The sequence below is a fragment of the Platichthys flesus genome, chromosome 10 (assembly GCF_949316205.1).
Source record: "Platichthys flesus chromosome 10, fPlaFle2.1, whole genome shotgun sequence".
Classification (NCBI taxonomy): Eukaryota; Metazoa; Chordata; class Actinopteri; order Pleuronectiformes; family Pleuronectidae; genus Platichthys; species Platichthys flesus.
In genome coordinates this window covers 11,546,559-11,568,232 of record NC_084954.1, presented here as the reverse complement: position 1 = coordinate 11,568,232, position 21,674 = coordinate 11,546,559, and the positions used below count along the sequence as shown (strand labels likewise).

Genomic DNA, 21,674 nt, shown 5'->3' with positions numbered 1-21,674 from the left:
AACAACACATTAAATGTAATACTTTGTGTAATAAACTCTTTCAAAGGCTGAAATATTGACAATAAAGGAAGTGAATTTCCAATTCCCTCATTGAAATGTCACTGATTTGCTGTTTTTAGTGAGACTGATTTAAAAAGAGGATGTCCAAAATATTAGTACCCTGCCTCCTGCTTATTGTCAGCTGGTATTGGCTCCAGCTCCCCCGACGACCCTCAAAGGATAATTGGTACGGATAATGAATGCATGACACCCCTCTGTATGATGTGATACAGTTCAATACAATCACAAACTAAAACTTACAAAGTGTAGAGAAAACATTGAATTGACATCTCATTGTAACAGTTTTAACAAGAAAAGGCACCATTTATTGCACAGTTGTTGTATTGGGCTCCATTAGCTGTAACTGAATGTAACTCATGAATTGGCATGTATAATTGGAGGGTTTGAATTGAATGTTATAATGTAATCAATTTCGTGCAGCCAAATCATCTCAGTTCAGGTTTATATGAATCACAGCAGCCACGGCTTCATTGTGTTCATCAATTTTAATTGCGGTCCTTGACATGAAGACCTCTGGAGACCTTCTGATTAACGTCCTGTCGATCTGTCGGAACACCGACTATAAGCGTGAAATCAAATTAGTGCAGCAAAGCGGAAAGTGTTCGTCATCTTCCCTTCGTCAACACATTCTACCAGACTCTATACAGTGGGCCATTTTTTCTATATATTCTGTCTTGATTACAGTAACTATTTCTGCCAGAGTAGTAATTGATTTCCCATCGCTCTCTCACACACACAGAGCCCTGCCTTGTGATAATAGATTGGACTGGGATCACAGATAATAGTGTGAGACCCTGAATGACAGGAAATTAAAATTTGATTGGCACAGATTCTCGTTTAACATTCAATCCCCATCTCCGAAAGGTGTTAATGAAGAATTCCACCAGTGATGTCCCCTGATAAAAAAAATTCTCCCACCATTTAACACTAAGTGTCATCTCTCAGGGAAAAAAAGAGAAATTATTTAACTTAAAATCGTAATAGAATATTACCAAGTGACTCCTTCTAAATAATTTAGCATCTTTTTATATTTATAGAGTTCCAGAAATAAAGGATATATTTGTCGATACTTTCAATAAAACATTATGAATAAGAGCACTAAGTCTGTTCCCCTTTACAAGCAGGCAGCAGGAAGAAATGATGAAAGAGAAAAGAAAGAGACAAATGAGAAAAGACATCCATGTTAATGGTTGTGGGCGGGAACCTAACCAAAAATGTAAAGGTGACAATTAATTGATGCTATAAAAACTGGTGAAAATGTCATGATTGACAGCTGAGACTGATTCGATATTGGTTGAGTGTGTATTTGTGAAACCTGGATATTGTGGCTCCAGTCCACAGTCTCTATATTATGCAATCAAAGGCACAAAATGGCAGCCCCAGTATCAGGACATTTTGGCTCCATTTTGGTACGATGGGAGGAAGTAGAGCCATGTTTACATACAGGCTATATTTAATGCATTGAGACAACTATCATTTGTTTTAAACTTGAACTGTGAATATAAACTAATGATAAAATAGAGGCGTTGGTCTAGTGGCAGAAACTTGGACTATGGGCAGAGAAGGTCTCTGGTTCGTCTCTGGTTCGACTCCACAGAGAGACAACAAAAGACGAACCTGGATTGATCTGTCCAAAAAATCCAAGTGTCTCACTACCCTGTCTAGTGCCCCTGAGCAAGGCACCTTACTCCCCCAACATCTGCTCCCCGAGCGCCGTACATGGTCGCTCACTGCTCTGTGTGTCCTGCACCAGATGGGTCAAAAGCAGAAGTTAAATTTCCCTACCTGCATGAGTGTGCCTTTGCATGTCTGTGCATGTGTTTGGGACTAATTAATGCATCTTAATCTTAATCTTAATTATCCTTAAATATTTGCTATCCAGTTCATGCAAATGTTTATTACCCTCACTTCCCATTAGGTAGTCCTATGCTGATGAATCTTGCCCTGGTTCCACATTTGCAGACACTCAATTGATGAATCACATGGACACTCTGCTTTTGGACAGGTCTGGCAACAAGACTCAACATTTCCAAATTAAGGGTAGCTCTTTGAATATTCAAGATGTGTACCGCTGAAGAACGAACATGGTTCGTCCCTTAATAGCTCAATTTCTGCTCCTCTCCCTGGTGCTGGTTTCTGGGTATGTTTGTTAACAAAGTGGCTGCGGTGTTCTAGTGGTAGAAACTTGGACTATGGGCAGAAAAGGTCTCTGGTTCGTCTCTGGTTCGACTCCACGGAGAGACAACAAAAGACAAACCTGGATTGATCTGTCCAAAAATCCAAGAGAATTCTCCCTACCCTGTCTAGTGCCCCTGAGCAAGGCACCTTACTCCCCCAACATCTGCTCCCCGGGCGCTGTACATGGCTGCTCACTGCTCTGTGTGTCCTGCACCAGATGGGTTAAATGCAGAGGATACATTTACCGACCATTGCATGAGTGTGTTGTGCATGTCTGTGCATGTGCTTGGTATAAATAAACAAATCTTAAATCTCAAATCAATGTGAAAACCTCACAGCAGGAGATGTGACATTCAAAACAATTCAAAGAAGGTGAGGAAACACGCGCTTCAAGATCGCTTGGGATATTTCTCTCGGATCATTTGACATTTTGTCAAAGTCACTTGAGAGACCTGCTTTAAGATGAATTTGGAGAGATAATATCATAAAATGTGTCAGCATTACTATAAATTGACTACATAAAACCACAGTCTCATTACAAGTCCCAACAGGGGAATTACAGTGAGTCCAGCCATAAAACAGGACAAGGTCTTTATCAATTCACTGTTTATTACCAAAGAGTCACTGAAGTGCCCAAGAGGATTATCATGGGAGATGATAATGATTGTTTATTGGGGAGATACGTGAGATTGACAAGACAGACCAGGTTACTTTCTTTTTGGCTAACTGAACTGGAGGTGACTCACTCATATGAGCATGTAGTGTTCGAGAGAGGGAGGGGGAGGGAGGGAGAGAGAGAGAGAGAGAGAGAGAGAGAGAGAGAGAGAGAGCACATCTCTTTATTCTGAAGCAGAGCGAGCTGCGGTGAAGAGGTGAGGCTGCACATCAGTCAGGCTCTCTGCGGACAGGAGACACTAACAGGGGCAGGACTGTCTGGCAATTTACGTATATCGAAGAGACGTCTGATTCCCGTAAGAGGTACTTTTTTTTTCAATGATACTTGATAATATATAACTAAAAACTATCATTAGCAAAATTCAGTTGTTTTGGAAGAATACAGTTAACCTGGTCTCACGTATAGCTGCCATAGAGGTCCCTCTTGAGGCAAAGTTCTGTATATTAGCTATCTATCCTAATCACTTTGTACCAAGCTGAAAAACAAAACCTTTGATTAACCTGTGTATGCTTCAAGCACGGAGAGTGATCGCTTTGAGATGGAAGAGTGTGGACAGTCCTACAACTGCAATGTGGCTAAGGGAAATGGCTTCTTGCCTTGCCTTGGAGAAATTAACATATGTGGTCAGAGGGAAAAACAGTAAATTCAAGGAAATATGGGACACCTTCATGCAATTTTTGGAAAGCGACCAAGTGGAAATTAATGAGTGAAACAGAATAAAATAGCAGCACCTAATGGGATGAATATTAATTGTACCTACCTTATATTATGAATAAGAGAACGTTATTTTATCTAGGCTTTTGATTTGATTGATTGGAATTCAATTTTATTTGTATTTGTATATTTATGTCTTTATTTACTTCCATTTATTCTTTATTTTTATATATGTCTTTTTGTATTATTATTTTATTTAATCTTATTTAAGTTTTTTAATTTCTGCCTCTTTTTCTTTACCCTGAGTGTTTGATTGTGGGTTTGGGTGTGTTCATAAAAGTTTGTATGTTTATAAATGTTTCAGTGTATGTTTCTTTTATGTAAAACTTAATAAATATATTGTTAAAAAAACAACAACTAGCATTTGACAATTTTGCATGATATTCATTTAAGACCAGCACTGTTCTTGTAATAATTTTAAATTTGGAAAATATATTTGTCAGGGAATTTGTTTCTTATACAGGGTTTAATGCCTTTAATATAAGCAATACACAATATTAAATGTATCAAAGGGGAGTATGTAACAAATTCACTGACAATATTAGAACCTATTTTTTTTACCTCAGTGGATGAGTCGTAGTTGTTTGAGGTTTTTAATTTCCTCATTGGTGTGGATTCCAAGTATAATTTCACTGAATCAACAAGTCGGTTTAGTCAAACTCAGATAATGTATTAAAAGAAATAACATAATGACAAATAATTAGGTCGGGAGGTCCCGTTTAGCATAGGTCAAGTACCCTTTTCATTTTGAGGGGAATTTGGCTAATCAGGCTGAATATTTCATGTATATACCGATAACTTTCCTCTTGCTGTGTGTTTTTTTAATTTGATAGTTTTGTAGTGATTCATTGCTTTTTTATGAATGAAACGGACAAAACGAGAATACACTGTAGCCATGAGGGATTAAATGATGCCAACAATAATAATAATAATTATTATTATCCTTGTATTATCTTGCAAATTCAGGGAGTCGTCAAGTGCTCTTGCTGCTTTGAGCTTTTTCAGTTAATGAATGAAATGTTCAGAGTCACAAATGCCGTGGGGATAACAAAACTCTTTAAAACCTCTCAGCAGAATGTGGACTGATTCCCTTTTTTCTGATCATATGTTTGTACAGTTCCAGAAATCCAAAAATATTGTTTATGATGTACGTCAAAGTGAATCTCAGTGGATCGGTTGAGTGTTGTTAAGCAATAAACAAACAGAAGACAACATGAGAGAGTCATGACAAATCATGACCTATCTCCAGCGGAACACATCGTTAATATTCATGACACTAAATACAAAGATGAGACAGAGAACAGATGAGACCGATGAAAGGGGATGTGTTTGTACTGAGAGCGAGACACTTGCCCGTCATCACCTTTTTCATCAGACTGATTCACTGTTGAGACTTTTGAAGCTGGTCACTAATTGGTCAGTTCAGATGGGACTCATCTTTTCGGTCTTAATCTGGGTCATCGTGTTAATACCACTTTGGACCCATCAAACTTTGTTCAGTGAAGGATGCGAACGTGCCCTTATCTATGATGGAATATGAGGTAGGATATATTTGAATCATGCAGCAGGTTATTTGATACGATACCATAACAAATTGTTATGTCTTCTGATTTCTGCAGCTATGGATTGGGTGAAGTTCCTGAACCAATCCACGGAGAACTCACCTACCCCTTCTTCATCTCCAGTCATGTCTGACACGTTTTCCTCGTCTTGCTGCAACTCCTCCAGCCCCCTCTTCTCCACCTCCCTGTTCTCACCTCCTTCCTTCTCCGGCCTGGACCTCCTGTTCGACCTGAAGCTCCTCTTCATCCCGCTCTACTCTGCTGTGGTCCTGATCGCCTTTACCGGCAACCTCCTCCTTCTATTTCTCATGTGGCACAACAAGAAAAGGCACAACACCACAAACTTCCTAATCAGCAACCTGGCCTTCGTGGACCTGGTCATGTGCATCTTCTGTGTCCCTTTGACGGCATCCTATGCTTTTGACAAGCGTGGATGGGTATTTGGACCGTGCATGTGTCATTTTGTCACCGTCATGCAGTCTGTAGCAGTCTACGCAGCGGTCTTGTCCCTCATGGCCATTGCAGTCGATAGATATGTTGTTGTGGCTTACCCCATACGCAGAAGAGCAGGTGGCCTGTTCTGCTGGGGTCTGGTGGTCCTAATCTGGCTGTCCTCTCTGGCTTTATCAATACCTACAGCGCTGCACGTCGTCTACCTAGACCTGCGGGCTGCAGGCCTGCAGATGGCCGTGTGTGAGGAATTCTGGGATGGCCAGGAGAGAGGTCGCCTTATCTACTCCTGTTTCAGTCTCTTCTTCTCCTACTTTGTCCCCCTGGCTGCTGTTTCTACTTCTTACTGTGCCATATCCTATCAGCTGAAGCGGAGGACCACATCTAGCTTGACAGCATGCCCAGAGCTGAGTTCTGCGCGGGCAGCATGGAGTAAACGTCGAAGGAAGACCTTCTGCCTGCTGCTGGTGTCCGTCATCTGTTTTGCCTTTTCATGGCTCCCATTACAGGTACACCAGTTGAATAAGAGATTTACACCCACTCACATTTCTGCCAAGAGTTAGAAGAAAAAATTGATACCACTCACATATCTGTAGCTAAATATGCACCACTAACTCGAAGCAGCACTGAATTAGCATAGCTTAGCATCAACATGGGTAGCCTTGTCCTGTCCAGAGGTACCAGCCTATCCGCAGCTCCTAAGCTCACAAATTAACATGTTTTATGTCTTTGTCTTCTTGGTCAGACCGTGGTATCGAGGTCCCACCGATACATGTGCTGAACCAATCAGAAGTCAGTCTCAACTGTCACTTATGATGTTTCACCCCATTTTTATAACATTAAATAACTAACTGTGTGGAACATTGGTATCTTATCTGTGTGATAAGAACTACCTCAAATGACAGAAACCATGAGTCTTTAGTGTGGACAATGTCCCATCCACTGACATGGAGGAGGCAGGACTTATCCCCTGTGCAGCAGACAGCCAACAGGGGTCGATCGAGACATTTTGCCTCCACTTTAGAGGAGCTGGCTAGTCATCTATAGAGTTTATGGTGGAAACAACCAGCCCGGCTATTAGACCTTTAATTTATTGTTCCGATTTCTTCAAGTCCTTTAGGAAAGAATCTTAAATAATAAAACTTCACAGTGAACTAACTATACCAACTCACCATTGTTACTGTTACTGACTTAATTAGTAGCTTTTCGCTAACTTTAGCATTGTTGTTAGCTCATGTTATGTTAGCTTAGACAATGAAACCACGAAAAACTGTTGCAAATCCTGATTTATGAACTGTACCTTGAATGGACGAGTGCGCTAACACAGATGACCTTTGCAGGTGGTGAATCTGATCCGTGACCTGGACACAGACTTCTCCATTTTGGGGAAGAACTACGTAAACGTCATCCAGGTGTCGAGTCACCTGTTTGCCATGAGCTCTGCCTGCTACAATCCTTTTATTTACGCCTCACTACACGACAAGTTCCTGTCGTACCTGTGTAGCCACTTCCTTTTCTGGAGGAGGGGTTATGGAAATGAGCAGGGTCAGGGGTCGAGCATCCTGAAAATGTCTAAAATTCCACGTCTTCACACCTCCACCATTGTGGCAGATTTACCATGTGCAAGTAACATTGTTCCTCAAGACAACTACGCTTAAGAATCAACATCTACTTCACTTCAAATTTAATATGAATGTGGCCAATCGTCTTTTCGACAGATAAGTGGAGGGAAAAGATCATGTATCTAAATTGGAATTCTGAAAATCACACGTGGAGTTGATAATCCTCACATGTGGCTCTCTCTCAAGATTCAAGATTCAAGATTTTTTCATTTGTCAAATGCACAACAATAACATTAAGCAGTCGCTGGCAGTGAAATGCTTGAGTCTCAGGCTCTCTTCTAACAATGCTCAAGTAATTACACACTATACAATAAAATACGATAGAAATAGTATAAAATAGAATATCAAAATAGGAAATAATGTATATATATATAAATATATATAAACAGCTGAGGAGAAAATCAAACAACAGAAGTGCAAATATGCAAATATGTCACGGTGCTAGTTTGATGGAGTTATTGCAGTTCAGAGGAGATTAAAAGTCTTATGGCCTGGGGGATGAAACTGTCTCTGAGCCTGGTGGTGCGGGCCCGGATGCTGCGGTACCGTCGGCCAGATGGCAGCAGGCAAAAATGTTTATGGCTGGGGTGAAAGGGGTCTTTAATAATCCGGCTGCTCTTCTTCCTGCACCACTGGGTGTAGAGGTCCTCTATGGATGGTAGCGCTGTCCTGGTGATGTGCTGGGCAGACTTCACCACCCTCTGTAAAGCCTTACGGTTCAGGGCGGTGCAGCTGCCACACCAGGCGGTGATGCAGCCAGTCAGGATGCTCTCTATGGTGCATCTGTAGAAGTTGCAGAGAATCCTGGAGTCCATGTGGAGCTTCCGCAGCCTTCGGAGGAAGAAGAGCCGCTGTCTAATTGTCTTTCTGACGGAGTCTGTGTGATGGGTCCAGGTCAGGTCATCAGTGATGTGGACCCCGAGGAACTTGAAGCTGCAGCTGAGGCTTTTATGTTAAATTATTGTACATATTCATATACTTTCCATCTGTAATTCCCTGTGTCAACCTTATGTATATACAATGTGCCCTTTTTATGTACTGATTAGTCCAATATCCTTAATTGCTCATGCCTTCATCATGTGTAATATAAGATCTATCTTGTTGCATTCAACTTCATATACTAATTCATAATAATAATTTTAATTCACTTTACCATTGAGGTTGCACTGATTAAAATGTGTTTCTGTTTTTCATTTTGGCATTTACTCATGAAATGATCTTTCTGCTGCAGCTGTGACATTCGATTAAAACAATACAATATGCAAAGTCTGCAGAGTTGTGTGTCAAATGTCAACCAATCATAATCATCAAAACCCATCATCTGTACTATTTAATATGTAAAAATGGAGTGAATAAACCTGAGAGGAAGTTTAATGCATAAATAAAAAAAAGGTTTATGACCCAAATGACTTTGAGGGGCTTTTGTTGAATTTTAATTGCAGATTTACAGTAAGAGAGGAAGAAGTTTGCAAACAAAACTTCAAAAGTTAGGTTTAAAAATTCTGCTGATAGACTTTTTCAAATGGATTGATTCAATCTTTTTTCTGGTCAACTAAAATGAGAAGTTTTAAATTGTATTTATCATGCACAAGTTAGAACACAGGGTCAAGGGTACATTGAAAGGTGTTGGACGAGAGGTAACAGATCAGCTCAATAGTGAAATAATTTAATAAATAAATAAATTAAAGTAAGGTAGAAAGAACTTAAAATACAAATACAATATGTCAGATACAATACATCAATAAAACTGTTTATATTCAGAGGTGCAGTGTGACATTCAAGGAAACAAATTTCCTTGAATGTCACACTAATGATGTTGTGTGCCTTCTGCAGACAGAGGACCTCACTAGTATAACTATAGTCAAGATTATGAATGTAACTAGTCAGGTCAAAAATGCAGCACTAGTGGATATTTAGTCCTTTACTTAAAAAACACGATATAATAGAAAATGTATTACTAACTGAAGTAAACCATATATGATTTTGAACAAATTGACTGGAATCAAAGCCTTTATTTCCTCCTCTTCTCACCAACAACTCTTTATTTTAATAAGACAAAATACAAAATTAGGGTTTGCTGATTGGGATTTTGTCCATAAACTCACTATTATTGATTCAACTCAGGGCTCATGAGAGATAAAGAGATTATGATTTCCCCTCTGTCCGTTGGTTTGTTTGTTTGTTTGTTTGCTTGAAGCACGATTGCATAAAGCCACTGAATGGATTCCGAAAAACTTGGTGGAAGGATGGGATATTTACTGAGGAAGAATCCATTAAATTTGACAGCAGATCCGGATAAGAGGAACAGATCCAGGAATTTTGCTCAACATTGCGATTTATGATTTTTTTTTTTCAATTTTTTTTGTTGATTACTCATAGATTCCTGGATCTTGATTAAAACAAACTAGAATCAGGCATGTTTAGTCGGGCTAATATTTAGGAGTGTGCAATTTGGTGCAGCCTTCAAGTTAAATCCCGCATTTAAAATCCCACGAATATCATACAGCCTTATACATTTCCCAAAGTTCTGCATATCAGGCAAACCCTCATGGAGTTAACTTCATCAAGGTTGAAAAACACATGTGTTACTCATCAGCTCAATCGTTATTCAAGTAATAATTATTGCTTATGAAAGATGACAAGCGTTTAAAAGACGTCTTGTTTTGCAAGATCTTCTGAATAGGTTTATTTCACTGGAGCTCCGGGGGGAAAGAACAGCCAGACTATTCAATCTGTTGATGCACCACTGATTCCAATTAATGTGCAATTACATCAAAGTATGTTGCAGTTAATTACATGGGTTGATATCTGCAAAAGGAACACTTGATCAAGAAAGCCCCTTTGTTTGTGTGCAGAGATGTCAATTTATTTACTTTTACTCAAGAAGTTAAAAAACTTAAATGATGTCTATTGAGAGTTTTCCACTGCTTCACATTAAGAATGGTTTTCCTTGATCTTATTTTCTCAAACTCAATCTCACATGAAAGTTGCATCTGAAAGGCTGCTCATATTTTAGAAAAACCTAAAACTCACAGAGAGTAAAGCACATTATTATATAGCCTGTGGACGAGCTGCGGTGTGAATACTTTTGATAAGGAGAGACTGCTTGTTGAATATCATATCAGGGAGGCACCATTGTTGTCACTGCTGCTAATGAGAGCATGGAATTATACATAGACATTATATTGTACACACTTTTACTCATGCATCCCGCTGCTCTCATGTCTGATTGTGTCGCAAACGTCTTTTATGAAAATGAAAATGCAAATTCAGACGGGCTTTACAAAGTCTTCAGATGCAAATGTCAGTAATCTCTACATAGCGAGCGGCGGTAGGTGCGTGCTGTGTTTGTAGATTCAGCAGAGATGATGGTCCTCTTTAATTCTGAAGATGTGCAGAGTACTGCTCCGAACACTGTAAGGTGTTGTTGTGATGTCAATTCTAATTGTCTGACGATATATATAAAAAGCAATTAACAGATAAGGATTGTCTTTCAGGTAACGTTTAGCTGAAGATAACAATTCACAGGCGACTAGTTTGCTGTTATTCACTATTGTACCGTTTTTTTCTCTCTCTAGGCTCACAAGGCAATTAGAAATAATAATTAAAAACTCCCATGGAGTCGTAACTTTACCTGCAGGGCTGACCATTGCTTCTTCTACCTGCATGAAAATAGCGGGTGCGGTGAGGTGTATTCATTTGGTTCCAGTATGCTACTTTACCACTAAATACTACACACTGTACTTTTAAATTGAGCAGTAAAAAAAAACTCACTTTGAATAGGTAATTTGAAAACTTCCCAAATGACGAAGCCATTGCATCTGTGATCCTGTGCATCTCTGTATGCAGTCACACTGGGGACAGGACAAGTTAATAAGAGAGGAGAGTGGTGCAAAATTGGACTGGAGTCAGTCCATGAAAAGACCTGCAGGTGCGTAATTGCAGCACCTCAGGACCTCTGCTGAAATACACGGCTCTCAGCAGAACTTGTGCAGCTGTCTTGTACGACAAAAGAAAGTCTCATTTGAGGCAGTTCTGACACATTCTCTTTGGTCAGAGAGGCAGCTGGTTAGAAGAGCAGTTCTTTGAAGCAGCCAATCATTTGATGGCTTCTTTTTACCCGTGAAAGGATAATAAAACGCAGGGGTTGCCTGACATATGTCTATCAAATACCCATTTCCATGTTAGAAATATGTTAACTTTATTTGTTTTAACGTTTCTCTAACTAATACTTACAATTTTTTCAACTCTAACCCTCAAAGTCTTTGTACATATGTAAATAAAAATAAAATAAACATGTACCTGTGAATGTCATTCTGAATATAGATACAAGATGCATGGCTCTGATCGATTGCTACAGAATTGGATTCTAAATATGTCACTTGTTTTCTTCTTAGCATCATTGTGAATCATCGAGTGTGTGAATTATTTTGGTGATGAAATGAGTCTTGACGCTTTGGGTCTGTACACATCACCGACAACTGAGAGGGACAAAAATAAAATGTCATTCGATTTCAACTGCTGTCTGTTATTATCCATCAATACTTACATAACCCCTGGTGTGTAACAAATAGATCCTGCACTGAGTCTCATCGAAGAAAACATTTTCATAAACACACTTCACGGTTCAATCATTTAGAATGCACCCATGCTCTGTCACACGACTGAATACTTAGGAGCAGCTGAATACTCTCTCATCCCACACCATGGTTGATGTCTCAGATGCAAATGATTTACCTGCTCATGCCACTCAAATCATCATAATCTTATTGAGTAGTGCTAGAGGCCTCATACATTTTCATCAGAGGCCTGATTATTGAGGTTGGATGATTAAATCTCCTGTTTTCAAGATGCTCTTGTCTCTCCTGTCATGATCCACCCAGAGCCCCCGATAAATTATCATTTCAGGTGTAAAGAGTTGAATGAATTATTAAAGCAGGAACAAGAGGGGAAAGGCTGGAGGCGATGAAAAGAAATGATTCATGCAGACCCATCTTTGTTTTCCTCTTTAAATTCAAATCAAAATCTTAATGAAATATAAAAGGTTGTTTTTATTTAGCATGACAATTTTGTTTCTTTAAATCCCTGCAGGAAAAATGGTTATTGTCAGCACAGGAATGACAAAAAATTGATTTGATTATCCACGTAAAATCATCAGACAATAAGCATTTCCCTAACTGAGGGAAACAGTTCAAATCAATTTTGTTTTATTGTTGATTGACTGAATCGATTCAGATTTCTGCTTTTCAGCCTGTTTCCTGAAAGCCTGTAGTTGATTATTATTGACTACAAAGGTCAATATGGTCTTTTTAATATAGTCTTTCCAGTGCTGCATGAAGCTTTTCCGTGCAGAAACTGTGCTCATACAACACTTAACACATCAATATGGAGATAATTCTTCAAAAACACCTCTCAGAGCTGCGATCTCTGTGTTTGATGAAAGCAGATCGGATACAAATATTGGCAGAGAGAGCCACCACCTGGGCAGCAACCATTACTACAGTCAACAATGTCCGCCATAAAGAAATCTCTCAAACACATGTTCAAACTCATATATTATTTATTACAATTAAATATTTTTTCTTATATTACAGAGGTCCATTTGAAACCATACAAATAATCTGTGCTGTGATTAATATTTCCAAGATTTCCAAAACGCCATGCAAAGAATACGAACATAAAATTCACATGAGAACTAAAGTTTAGGTTTTTGTACACCTGGGAATGAAGTTAAATTCATGTATCCCTCCTCTTTCACCCTCTCGCTCTCTCTCTCTCTCTCTCGCTCTCTCTGTTTTTGGTGAGGACATTTCTTTGTGGTGATTCAAGAAGAGACCAGTATCATCATCTGACAAAAATGAAAGGCATTCGTAAGGTGAATAAAAACGACAGCAAATGCTCGTCCTTCTCTTCATGGAAAACGCTTGGAATATATTTATATATACGGGTTAATGGGAACAGGCACAGAGGACCAGCTAAGACATAAGTATCACACATCTTGATTAAACCTCATTAGTTTGCTGAATGATTCCTGTAAGGCCATAATACACAGATCAGCGGATCAACATGTTTTTTTAACGTAGTCGAGCCAAACAATTGAAACTTGAACATAAGTTTTAAATCATAAATTAGTGATGGTTCCTATTTAACTCTTTCAAATCAGTCCATGATATACAATGATGTGCCATCAAAGTTAAGCCAGTTATTTGTATAAATATTGTCTGTATTGTGCATGGTTCCTAACCCTAATCCTGGAACACCGAGTGGGTCTTAAAAACTAAAATGAAACCCAATATAGTTTGGTTTGTATGATTGTGCCATGTGAAAAAGGAATATTCAGTCAAATCTTGTGCCCAGTGGAGAGGTCTTTAAAACACACTGATTCCCTGTGGTTCATCATGAAAAGCAGATTGAAACACGGGGTTCAGTTCGCTCCGTTTGAGCCCGCTGAATTTAATTAACCAATAATTATAATTTAATTCAAGGCGACTTGTTTGAAAGTCAAATATTAATCCATTAAATAATTATAGCGAATAATATTTTTGTAAAATTAACCCACAAAATGAATCTATGCCACCGGATGTACAGGGACTAAAGCACCACCCACATCCAGTCTACTTTTGTGCTCTCTGGCACCAGCTAGCAACATGTTGGATACTACAGTAAGTATTTAAATGCTGACAAGTGCAAAGAAGAGCAAAAGACTGAAACGTCTCAAATACTCCTGTATTATAAATCACCTCGGTGTTGTGCTAACACCATCCACTGACCTTGGCCAAATAGTCTTTGTTAATATATCAAAAAATGGGACTGTTTGGAACTTGAGCATCCAGATGGACAGATAAAAGCTGGATTATGTAGAAGGGAGTCGTGGATTTTCTTTGGACGTTTTGATGCTTTTTTGTTTTTACCAAACTGAGGAAAATGAACTGTTACAAATCAAACTACAACCAAAGAAAAGAAATGTTTGACATGTCTGGAAGAAAAAACGTCTTCTTGTAGAGAATTAGATGAAAAGATCAAGACCACCCTTATCTTTCTAATGCTGCTTTCACACTGAACTCCATACATGTCCCTCATTTTAAAGAGGGGCTGTACAAGAGAACGGAAATGTCCAAGACATCTTATGGCTCTTTATTTGAGAAAGTTCACAAATAATCCGGAGGCTCTCACTTGGACATTTACGTTCACACAAGAACCTCGTCCAAAGAAAATACGAAGGTTTTGTGAAGTTCATGTCTGAAAGCAGCATTATCTTCGTGGAGACAGGAAGCAGTATTCTCTATTTTTACAGATAATGAAGATATAACAAGTTTATTAGTGAGGTTTGTAAGTGCTGGTTGGTGGATTTAGTTGCCTTGTCTGACAGGATCAAGCCTCTGTCTTCCCCTGCTGAGCTAATGCTAAGCTACATCTTCATACTTGTGGCATCAATCCTCCCAACACTCTGCAAGAATTCACGTTTTTTCAAGATGTCAAACTTTTCTTTTAACAACCATTTTGACCTCAGGAGTGATTAAATAAAACATATGCAGACATTTGTTATAGTGAGAATTGATTAAGGGTCAGTTTTACGTTTCTGATCAGATGTATGAGACAGACCTGAGATGCCTTTCAAGCATCGAGGAATCAAGATCAGCACACTAAAAGGTTTCACAACCCCAAGCTGAGATTGGTACACACTTCTAAATGAAAGGCTGGGAATGTTCTATAAGGCAGCAGGATCAAGGGCACAGGCTAATGGCAGGGTACGTTTTAAATCAACGTAGCATTCAGCAATTTAAAGGTGAGGAGGCAAAGCTTCGTCATCGGAGGAGACGTGAAAAGGAGACTATGACAGGAAGCTGGGACAGGTGCAAACATAAAGGTTTTTGGTCCTGCATGTTTGAGCATCAAACATCACATGTTAACAGGTGTCCTTCAAACTGTATCTGATATCCTTCCAGATCCTCCAGGTGTGTCCTTGAATCTGCCTGGAGGACCTTAAACATCTCTACGCAACATTTCACAGGCTTCTATTGGGAGAGCAATCAGTCGCAGGAACTCTACTGCGAATGACATACGCGCTTTTCATCTTCGACAGTGCAGCTAATGACGAGAGACGACTTTGACCTGCTCTCTAATCAGGAAATGAAAGCCACTCATCTAAAACTCTATTCTTTAAAATTATCTTCTGAAAATAATTTATATTTTCTCAGTACAGAAATAAATACATATCTTCTCTCAAACATAGGAATGAATCATCATCACAGATCTAAATGCTACACTGAATCCATTACTCTACGCAGCTCATCAGTGAAGAAACAAGAATATAGGTGACTAACTGTTGCCATCTGCCAGAAACAAGCGCTCTTCCAAACGTATAAATGCAAATATACAGTTCGCTGACACCAGAGTCAAATCACAAAGTAAAGTATTCCTCAGCATTGGCATAACACGAACCCCCTCAATGCTCGGCTCGTTGGACGTCTTCACACCGCAAGACCAAACAAACTCACCTGTGCGTTCTTTGTAGAGCGCACGTCTGTGTTACAGTGTGACAACTCACCATTTCAGGGCAACAGATATGTCATAAAACCTATAATTATCTTAGAGACTCACAACCGATGTCGCCAAACTGCTTCCACTTTTCATTTGTGGCCGTGCACAAAACTGATCAGTGAGTATATTTAACCGAATCTCCTTTCTTCGCAGCTTTGTCCGGAGTTCACTACATAGACCTACAAGTCAATCACACTCACATGAAAATGGAAATGTTAGATAAAAGATTATTTGAAACTGTGGGAGATACACTAAGCTACTTTCTCGCTGAGATTTATGTCTGCCTGAGCAAACAGCTAAATATCTTAGCTTAGCATAAAGACTGGAAATAGGGGAACAGCTAGCCCGGCTCTTTCCAAAAAAGACAGTAGATAAAGACAAAAGACATAACTGTTTCATAAAAGTGAAGTCAAAATGTCTTGTTTGCTGGCTGCGGTAAAGGTATAAGGAGGCAGGATCATAAAAATGATCCTGCCTCCTCCATGTTATTGGATGGGACATTGACCAAAGGGTTCATTCTCCGATAGGCTTGGTTTTATATTACATTTGGTATGATAAAAACAGGATGAAAGGATGATTAAAGTCTAACACTGTGCTTGGTCGAGTGCATCGAAGGGACCTCGCTACTGATGGTCAATCCCCCAATTGTTTCCAGTATTTATGCTGAGCTTTGCTAAATTTCTGCCGGCAGCAGCTTTATATTCACTGACCTCAGATTGGATCAACTCAAAGAACTTCTGGCAACAAAGTGAATCGACACAATGACCAATACTTGAAGACACAAGTTTGCGTCTTACTCTGAAACCTTAGTCTGAATTGTCTTTGAGAAAAAGGAATTCTAATGATGAGCATGATCTTTATCTATGACGTATAACTGATACTTTGTGTGTCTGATATCTGCAGGCAGATGGTAACATGGTTCACATGTAACATCAACTTCTCCTTATATATATATATATCAAGTGTCACATTTCTAAGAGCTACAGTAGCATTTTCTACAGCAGAGTACATTCCAGGGTTTTCACACAGCTGCTACAACACCAGAGAGCCATGTATGATGAAGCCCAATTACACTGCCATAACGACTCTTCTACAACACCGTATGTCAGACCAGGACTCTCACTAAATAAACATGTGGCGCGGTTGAGTATGAATTTCAAATAAAGATAAGCTTGTGTCTCCTTCATCCTAAATGTCCAGTTCCTCTCTCACAGAGGCAGCAGGTAGTTTTGTAGTTATACAAAGTTGTAAAGGATGAAACCAGAGAAACATTAGCTCGAGTCCCACAGTCATGGCATACATCACATGCTACTGCAGGTTTTTGAGCAGGCGACCGAAGCGGAAGTCGTAGACGTGTCGGCTGAAGAACACCAGCTCTGGGTTGATGTCATCGGGCACACAGTGGTGGGTGGGCATGGCGTTGCCAGCAATGGGTGGCACCACGAGGGAGGCGGCACTGTCGTGTACACCTTCCCTACGGCGTGTTACCAAGGCACAAAATCTGGACACAGCACAGATCACAGGAACATCAAGTTCAATCAGTTTCCAAATAAAATTCAGTAAAACAATAAAAATGCTTGATGGAAATTGCTTTCTTTCTTACCGACAATACTGTGCCAATGTCAGGACATAGCATTTGTCTTCAATACAGGCCACACTGTTCACATCCTGGTGACGAGACGCAAAGATCTCATTCTGGAAGAAAAAGAGTTGTGTTTTATTCATTAGCTCAAAACAAAAAGGTGCCATCTGAGCCTCATCAGGATTTGCAGCTCGTACACATAACCCGAGATTGAATTGGAGCTCAAACATCTGTCTGTGTTGTACACAAACACTCCTGTCTAACCTTCACTTGTAAAGACGGATTCATAAAAGAAAGATGTTTCACTTCTTCCTCTGAGCCAGAGCCGTGTTACTGTCCTCCCGCGGCTGCTCTGAAGTGTCGGCTGTGTTCAGCCAGTGCAGCTGGGAAATTACAGACTTTATGTGGGTCATTGTTTCTGGAGATTGAATAAAAAGGCAATTTGTTCCTTTTGGAAGATTAGTGACGACAGGAAGTGAGCACAAACAGAAGCTGTGCGTTTGTGTCCGCCTGTGTGTGTTGCGCTGTCTTCCCTTTGAAATATATAAATATATTAGCAGTGACTGTCAAAATCAAGCCTTTTCTTGAATCCTGATTGGTTCATTTTCACCACCAAGGGACATTAAAAACCTAAGATGTGCTTTCAAAGTTTGAAGCATAGAAAACCTTGTAATCTTTAAAATTATACTAATTTACAAGACAAATGGTCAAGATCAATGTGAAAAGCACCAGTGATTACATTTACTTAGACAATTATATTCCGACTACTGATGTTATTCTGATTAAGACATTTAACTAAGATATTAACATGAGTTGCTAATTGATAATTGTATTAATATTCTTGTTTAAATTTCCGTGTTTTCGCTCTCATCTTGCAAAAGCTTCAGCTCTCCATGTGAACATAGTCATGTTCTTCCAAAGAAATTATACCTTTAACTGTGTTCATATTTTTCTAGTTAACATATTAAGAACCCTGGAAAAGTCTATAATCCCCACGTCCCAACTCCATTTTTGTCAATTAAAAATCTGTTTAAGACACAAATTTTAGATAAAGGGTAAGTGATTTAAGAAGATGTAGTTTCACTGCAGCTTTTATCAAATGTTATCATAAGGAAACCTGACGAGCCAGATGGTTTGTTACACAGAACAATCTGGGAAGGCTTTCTTGGAAACTGGGCTTGGCAGGTGATTGGATGAGCCATCTGTCCATCACCATCAATCATGGTTCCTGACGTTAGTGAGGAGAAGCAGGAAAACACCTTTTCCATCAAGAGAAGCGTTTAGTGCTTTATTTGCTTTTCTTTCACACTGACACTGATTTGTCCAAACCAGGAACGAAGAGCTTTGGAGCCTGGCAAGATGGATTCTCCTAGTGAGAAATCCAGCTGCCTCGCAAGGTTATAAGAAAAGAAAAAATTGTGTCCTTTTAGGGGAAGATTCTCAACAGCAGATTTATTCATATTTGCTGCTCTATTAAGTATTTACCTCATCAGGACTTACTCTACGACACACGCAGACACATGTGGAGAGTGTAGGCACAGATGCATGCGTGTGCTTATATGCAAACGTCATCAAGGTATGTTCCACACGGGCACAGTAGAAAACATGACGGCTACCTCCCGACAGCAGGAAGTGCAGCTCCTTGGTTCTACATATTCTGATTTGTTAATTTAAGCTGATTTTACATATGAATAAGTTTCAGTTTCAAACGATGTAAACGTACCCGCCCACATACTTACATGCACGCTTTACGTTGCCATGGCGGTTAAGCAATACATCCGCTAGAGTCGAGAGGTTCTCAACAACAGACATGGCAACGGTGGAGGAGGTTGTGATATACACCTCTTAAGAAAGAGGGTAAAGAGACGTTTTTGGATCAGTGATGATCTGTGAGGGCATCAAATGTTGATGGAGGATTTTTTTCACTGATAAATTTCTTCTCCGATGCGTCCCCCCCACGATTACTGGTGGTACTGTTCGCTTTCATCTGTCAAATCCCTATAAATAAGCTTTCAGGTGATGATCACTGAAGAGTCAGTTTTCTTATATGCATCTAATGTTGAGCATAAATAAGCCTTAAGAGGTTGTGCATGAATACTCGCACTGATTTACATACAATTTGCACATTTGATTGGAGCTACAGGATGTTAACAAGCCTCTGCTGAAACAAAACCATTTTGTTCCTGGAGCAATGGTTTCAAAGGATTTGTTCCTCACCTCACAATGTAAGCTGGGGTTGCGTCCCCCCTGCGTGTGTTCTGGACGGTAGTACCAAAACAAACTCATCATCAGCTCTCCTGAGGAGAAGAAACACACAGATCACGTCAGTGCTGGAGGCAGTTATTACTGCATTACCACAGCTTCTCTTGTGGTGTAAATAAACAGAGTGTACAGTGGGTGTCCTACCTGACTCTGGCTCTTCCCACAGTGCTGAGATCTTGGCCACGTAAGGCAGAGACTTCTTCTTGGGCCCAGATTTCAGCAGAACAGTGTCTCTGACCCGAATCAGCTCCCCGTCCCTCTGGATGCCCTCAAAACACTTCCTCAGCACAGGAGCCTCCTCTCCCTGGGAACACAGGCAGCAGGAAATACTGACTCTTCCAGCAGTTACACACTGATAAGCTGTAAGAGCCTGTGGAGTAAAATGCTGCAGGATGCATTTTGTACTGAATGATTCTGTGTCTTGAAAGAAATGTGGAGGATGAACTACAGAGTGAATGGGCATGAAGCATGTGTGATAAATCATCCTGAAGTCTCTTTGTAAAAGCTAAATTACACCAGATTTAATTACAAATGGACCCATAATGGCTGCATCAAAAGGCACCAGCAGGACGTTCTCTACATACCACAGAGAAAACCTCCCTCTGAAAGGGCAGGCCAACTGCCCGCCAGCCGTTGGTGGTTTTCTGGCGGCAGTTCTTCGGCTGCTTGGCAACCGACCGCTCTTTGACACTGGGAGAGCTGGGCTTCTGTTTCTTGTCCCTGTTTAGAGGGCAGACAGCTGAGCCGATGGTGCCGTTGCCGCGACCGCCAGACCTCGACCCACTAGGCGGCTTGGCACTCTGCGGACACTCCTTTCCCACCTGCAGCGGTGGCTGCGGTTGGCTGGGGTTGGACAGCGGAGTCTGAACGTGGGCCACTGATTGGCCGGCTGGAGGCACGGTGGGAACGGGGCAGCCAGTGAGAATTCTGGGGCTGGGGGAGATGGGGATGGAAGAGGGGCTGTGATGGTCGTTGAGGGTTGATGAGTAGTCTTCTGAGGAAGGAGCAGAGATAATGGAGTAGAGTGACAGAGGGAAACATGTGCACACGGAGCAGACACGTTGATCAACAACCTTTAACAAGGTTTTATAATAGAGACATGGACTGCACTCAGTTTTTATTAGTTCCGCTGAAGCAGCAGAAAAAACAAACAGAGGCTGAATTAAGGTAAATTACAGCCTTTAACAGAGCACACACACACACACACGCACGCACGCACACTTGGCGTCACCATAAAACTGTGCACACTCCAGCTGTGGTGATGCCATTAAGGCAAATTAATTCTAAATTTATTTCAGCTTCTATTTGCTCCAGGGTGGTAACATTAACATTTGAATGCGTTTTAAAATCCACGCTTTGACTTTTGAGACACATAAATTACGACATCATTTCAAAGATTGTTTTCTATCCTCACCCACAAGGCATAATGATTATCTAAGAAAAAACTAGGGCACCTGCATGAAATTTCAAACCTCCTGGCCTGACCCTGTGGGAGATATAGACTTGATAACTATCATTGAAAAGCACAAATCCCTTTCTCCGAGAGAGAATTATTGACCCAGCCAATAGCAGATAACTGCACATGATACGACTAATTAAAAAGCATCATCGGCTTCTTGGAAAACGTGTGCTCGCTGTCTTCACTCCACCTTCCCGGGGTGAGAACTCAAAAAATCATCATGGGAAACACTTCCAATTTGTAGGCATCAAGCGGATGAAAACAAAAGGGTACTCAATGTCCCACATGAAAAAACATTTGATTGGTGGAGTCGCCATTGTTTAGTTTCTTGTTGGTGTCAATGCCTGTAGATCTGAATGAATTACACTGAACTTTTGTGCTCAAGGTTTCTTTAAAATGAGAAGTTGACTAAATTTATTTATAGATTGAGTTTAAGATTTTAGCGTAAGGATTTATTTCGCCTACAGTACAGTTCATAAAGTTGTAAAATATAACAAGCATATAGCATTAAATGGATCAGATTTAACATGAAACTGCTGATTTATTGACCAGCTGGGGGCAGCAAAAA

At 40.1% G+C, this 21,674-nt stretch overlaps 2 protein-coding genes across 3 annotated transcripts in view; one reads left to right on the top strand and one right to left on the bottom strand.

Annotated features, from left to right (window-relative positions):
- Positions 1-5,315: 5,315 nt before the first annotated feature.
- Positions 5,316-7,298, top strand: prlh2r (prolactin releasing hormone 2 receptor). The gene is made up of 2 exons (XM_062398050.1): positions 5,316-6,149; positions 6,981-7,298. The coding sequence occupies exons 1-2, from the start codon at positions 5,316-5,318 to the stop codon at positions 7,296-7,298; spliced, it is 1,152 nt and encodes a 383-aa protein (XP_062254034.1).
- A 5,506-nt stretch (positions 7,299-12,804) lies between these two features.
- bahd1 (bromo adjacent homology domain containing 1) overlaps positions 12,805-21,674 on the bottom strand; it is a 36,133-nt gene continuing 27,263 nt past the window's right edge. Inside the window, exons 3-8 of one of the 2 annotated variants that reach the window (XR_009922063.1) lie at positions 20,232-20,641; positions 19,792-19,951; positions 19,603-19,682; positions 17,407-17,498; positions 14,384-17,304; positions 12,805-14,323 (exon numbers count right to left, since the gene is read on the bottom strand). Coding sequence is in view for 1 of the 2 variants with exons in the window: in XM_062397392.1 (XP_062253376.1) it covers positions 17,112-17,304; positions 17,407-17,498; positions 19,603-19,682; positions 19,792-19,951; positions 20,232-20,641 (935 nt within the window). In the remaining variant the exon portion in view is untranslated. Of the gene's footprint in view, positions 17,305-17,406; positions 17,499-19,602; positions 19,683-19,791; positions 19,952-20,231; positions 20,642-21,674 lie in introns of both variants that reach the window. The other variant, XM_062397392.1, reaches the window with a different exon arrangement.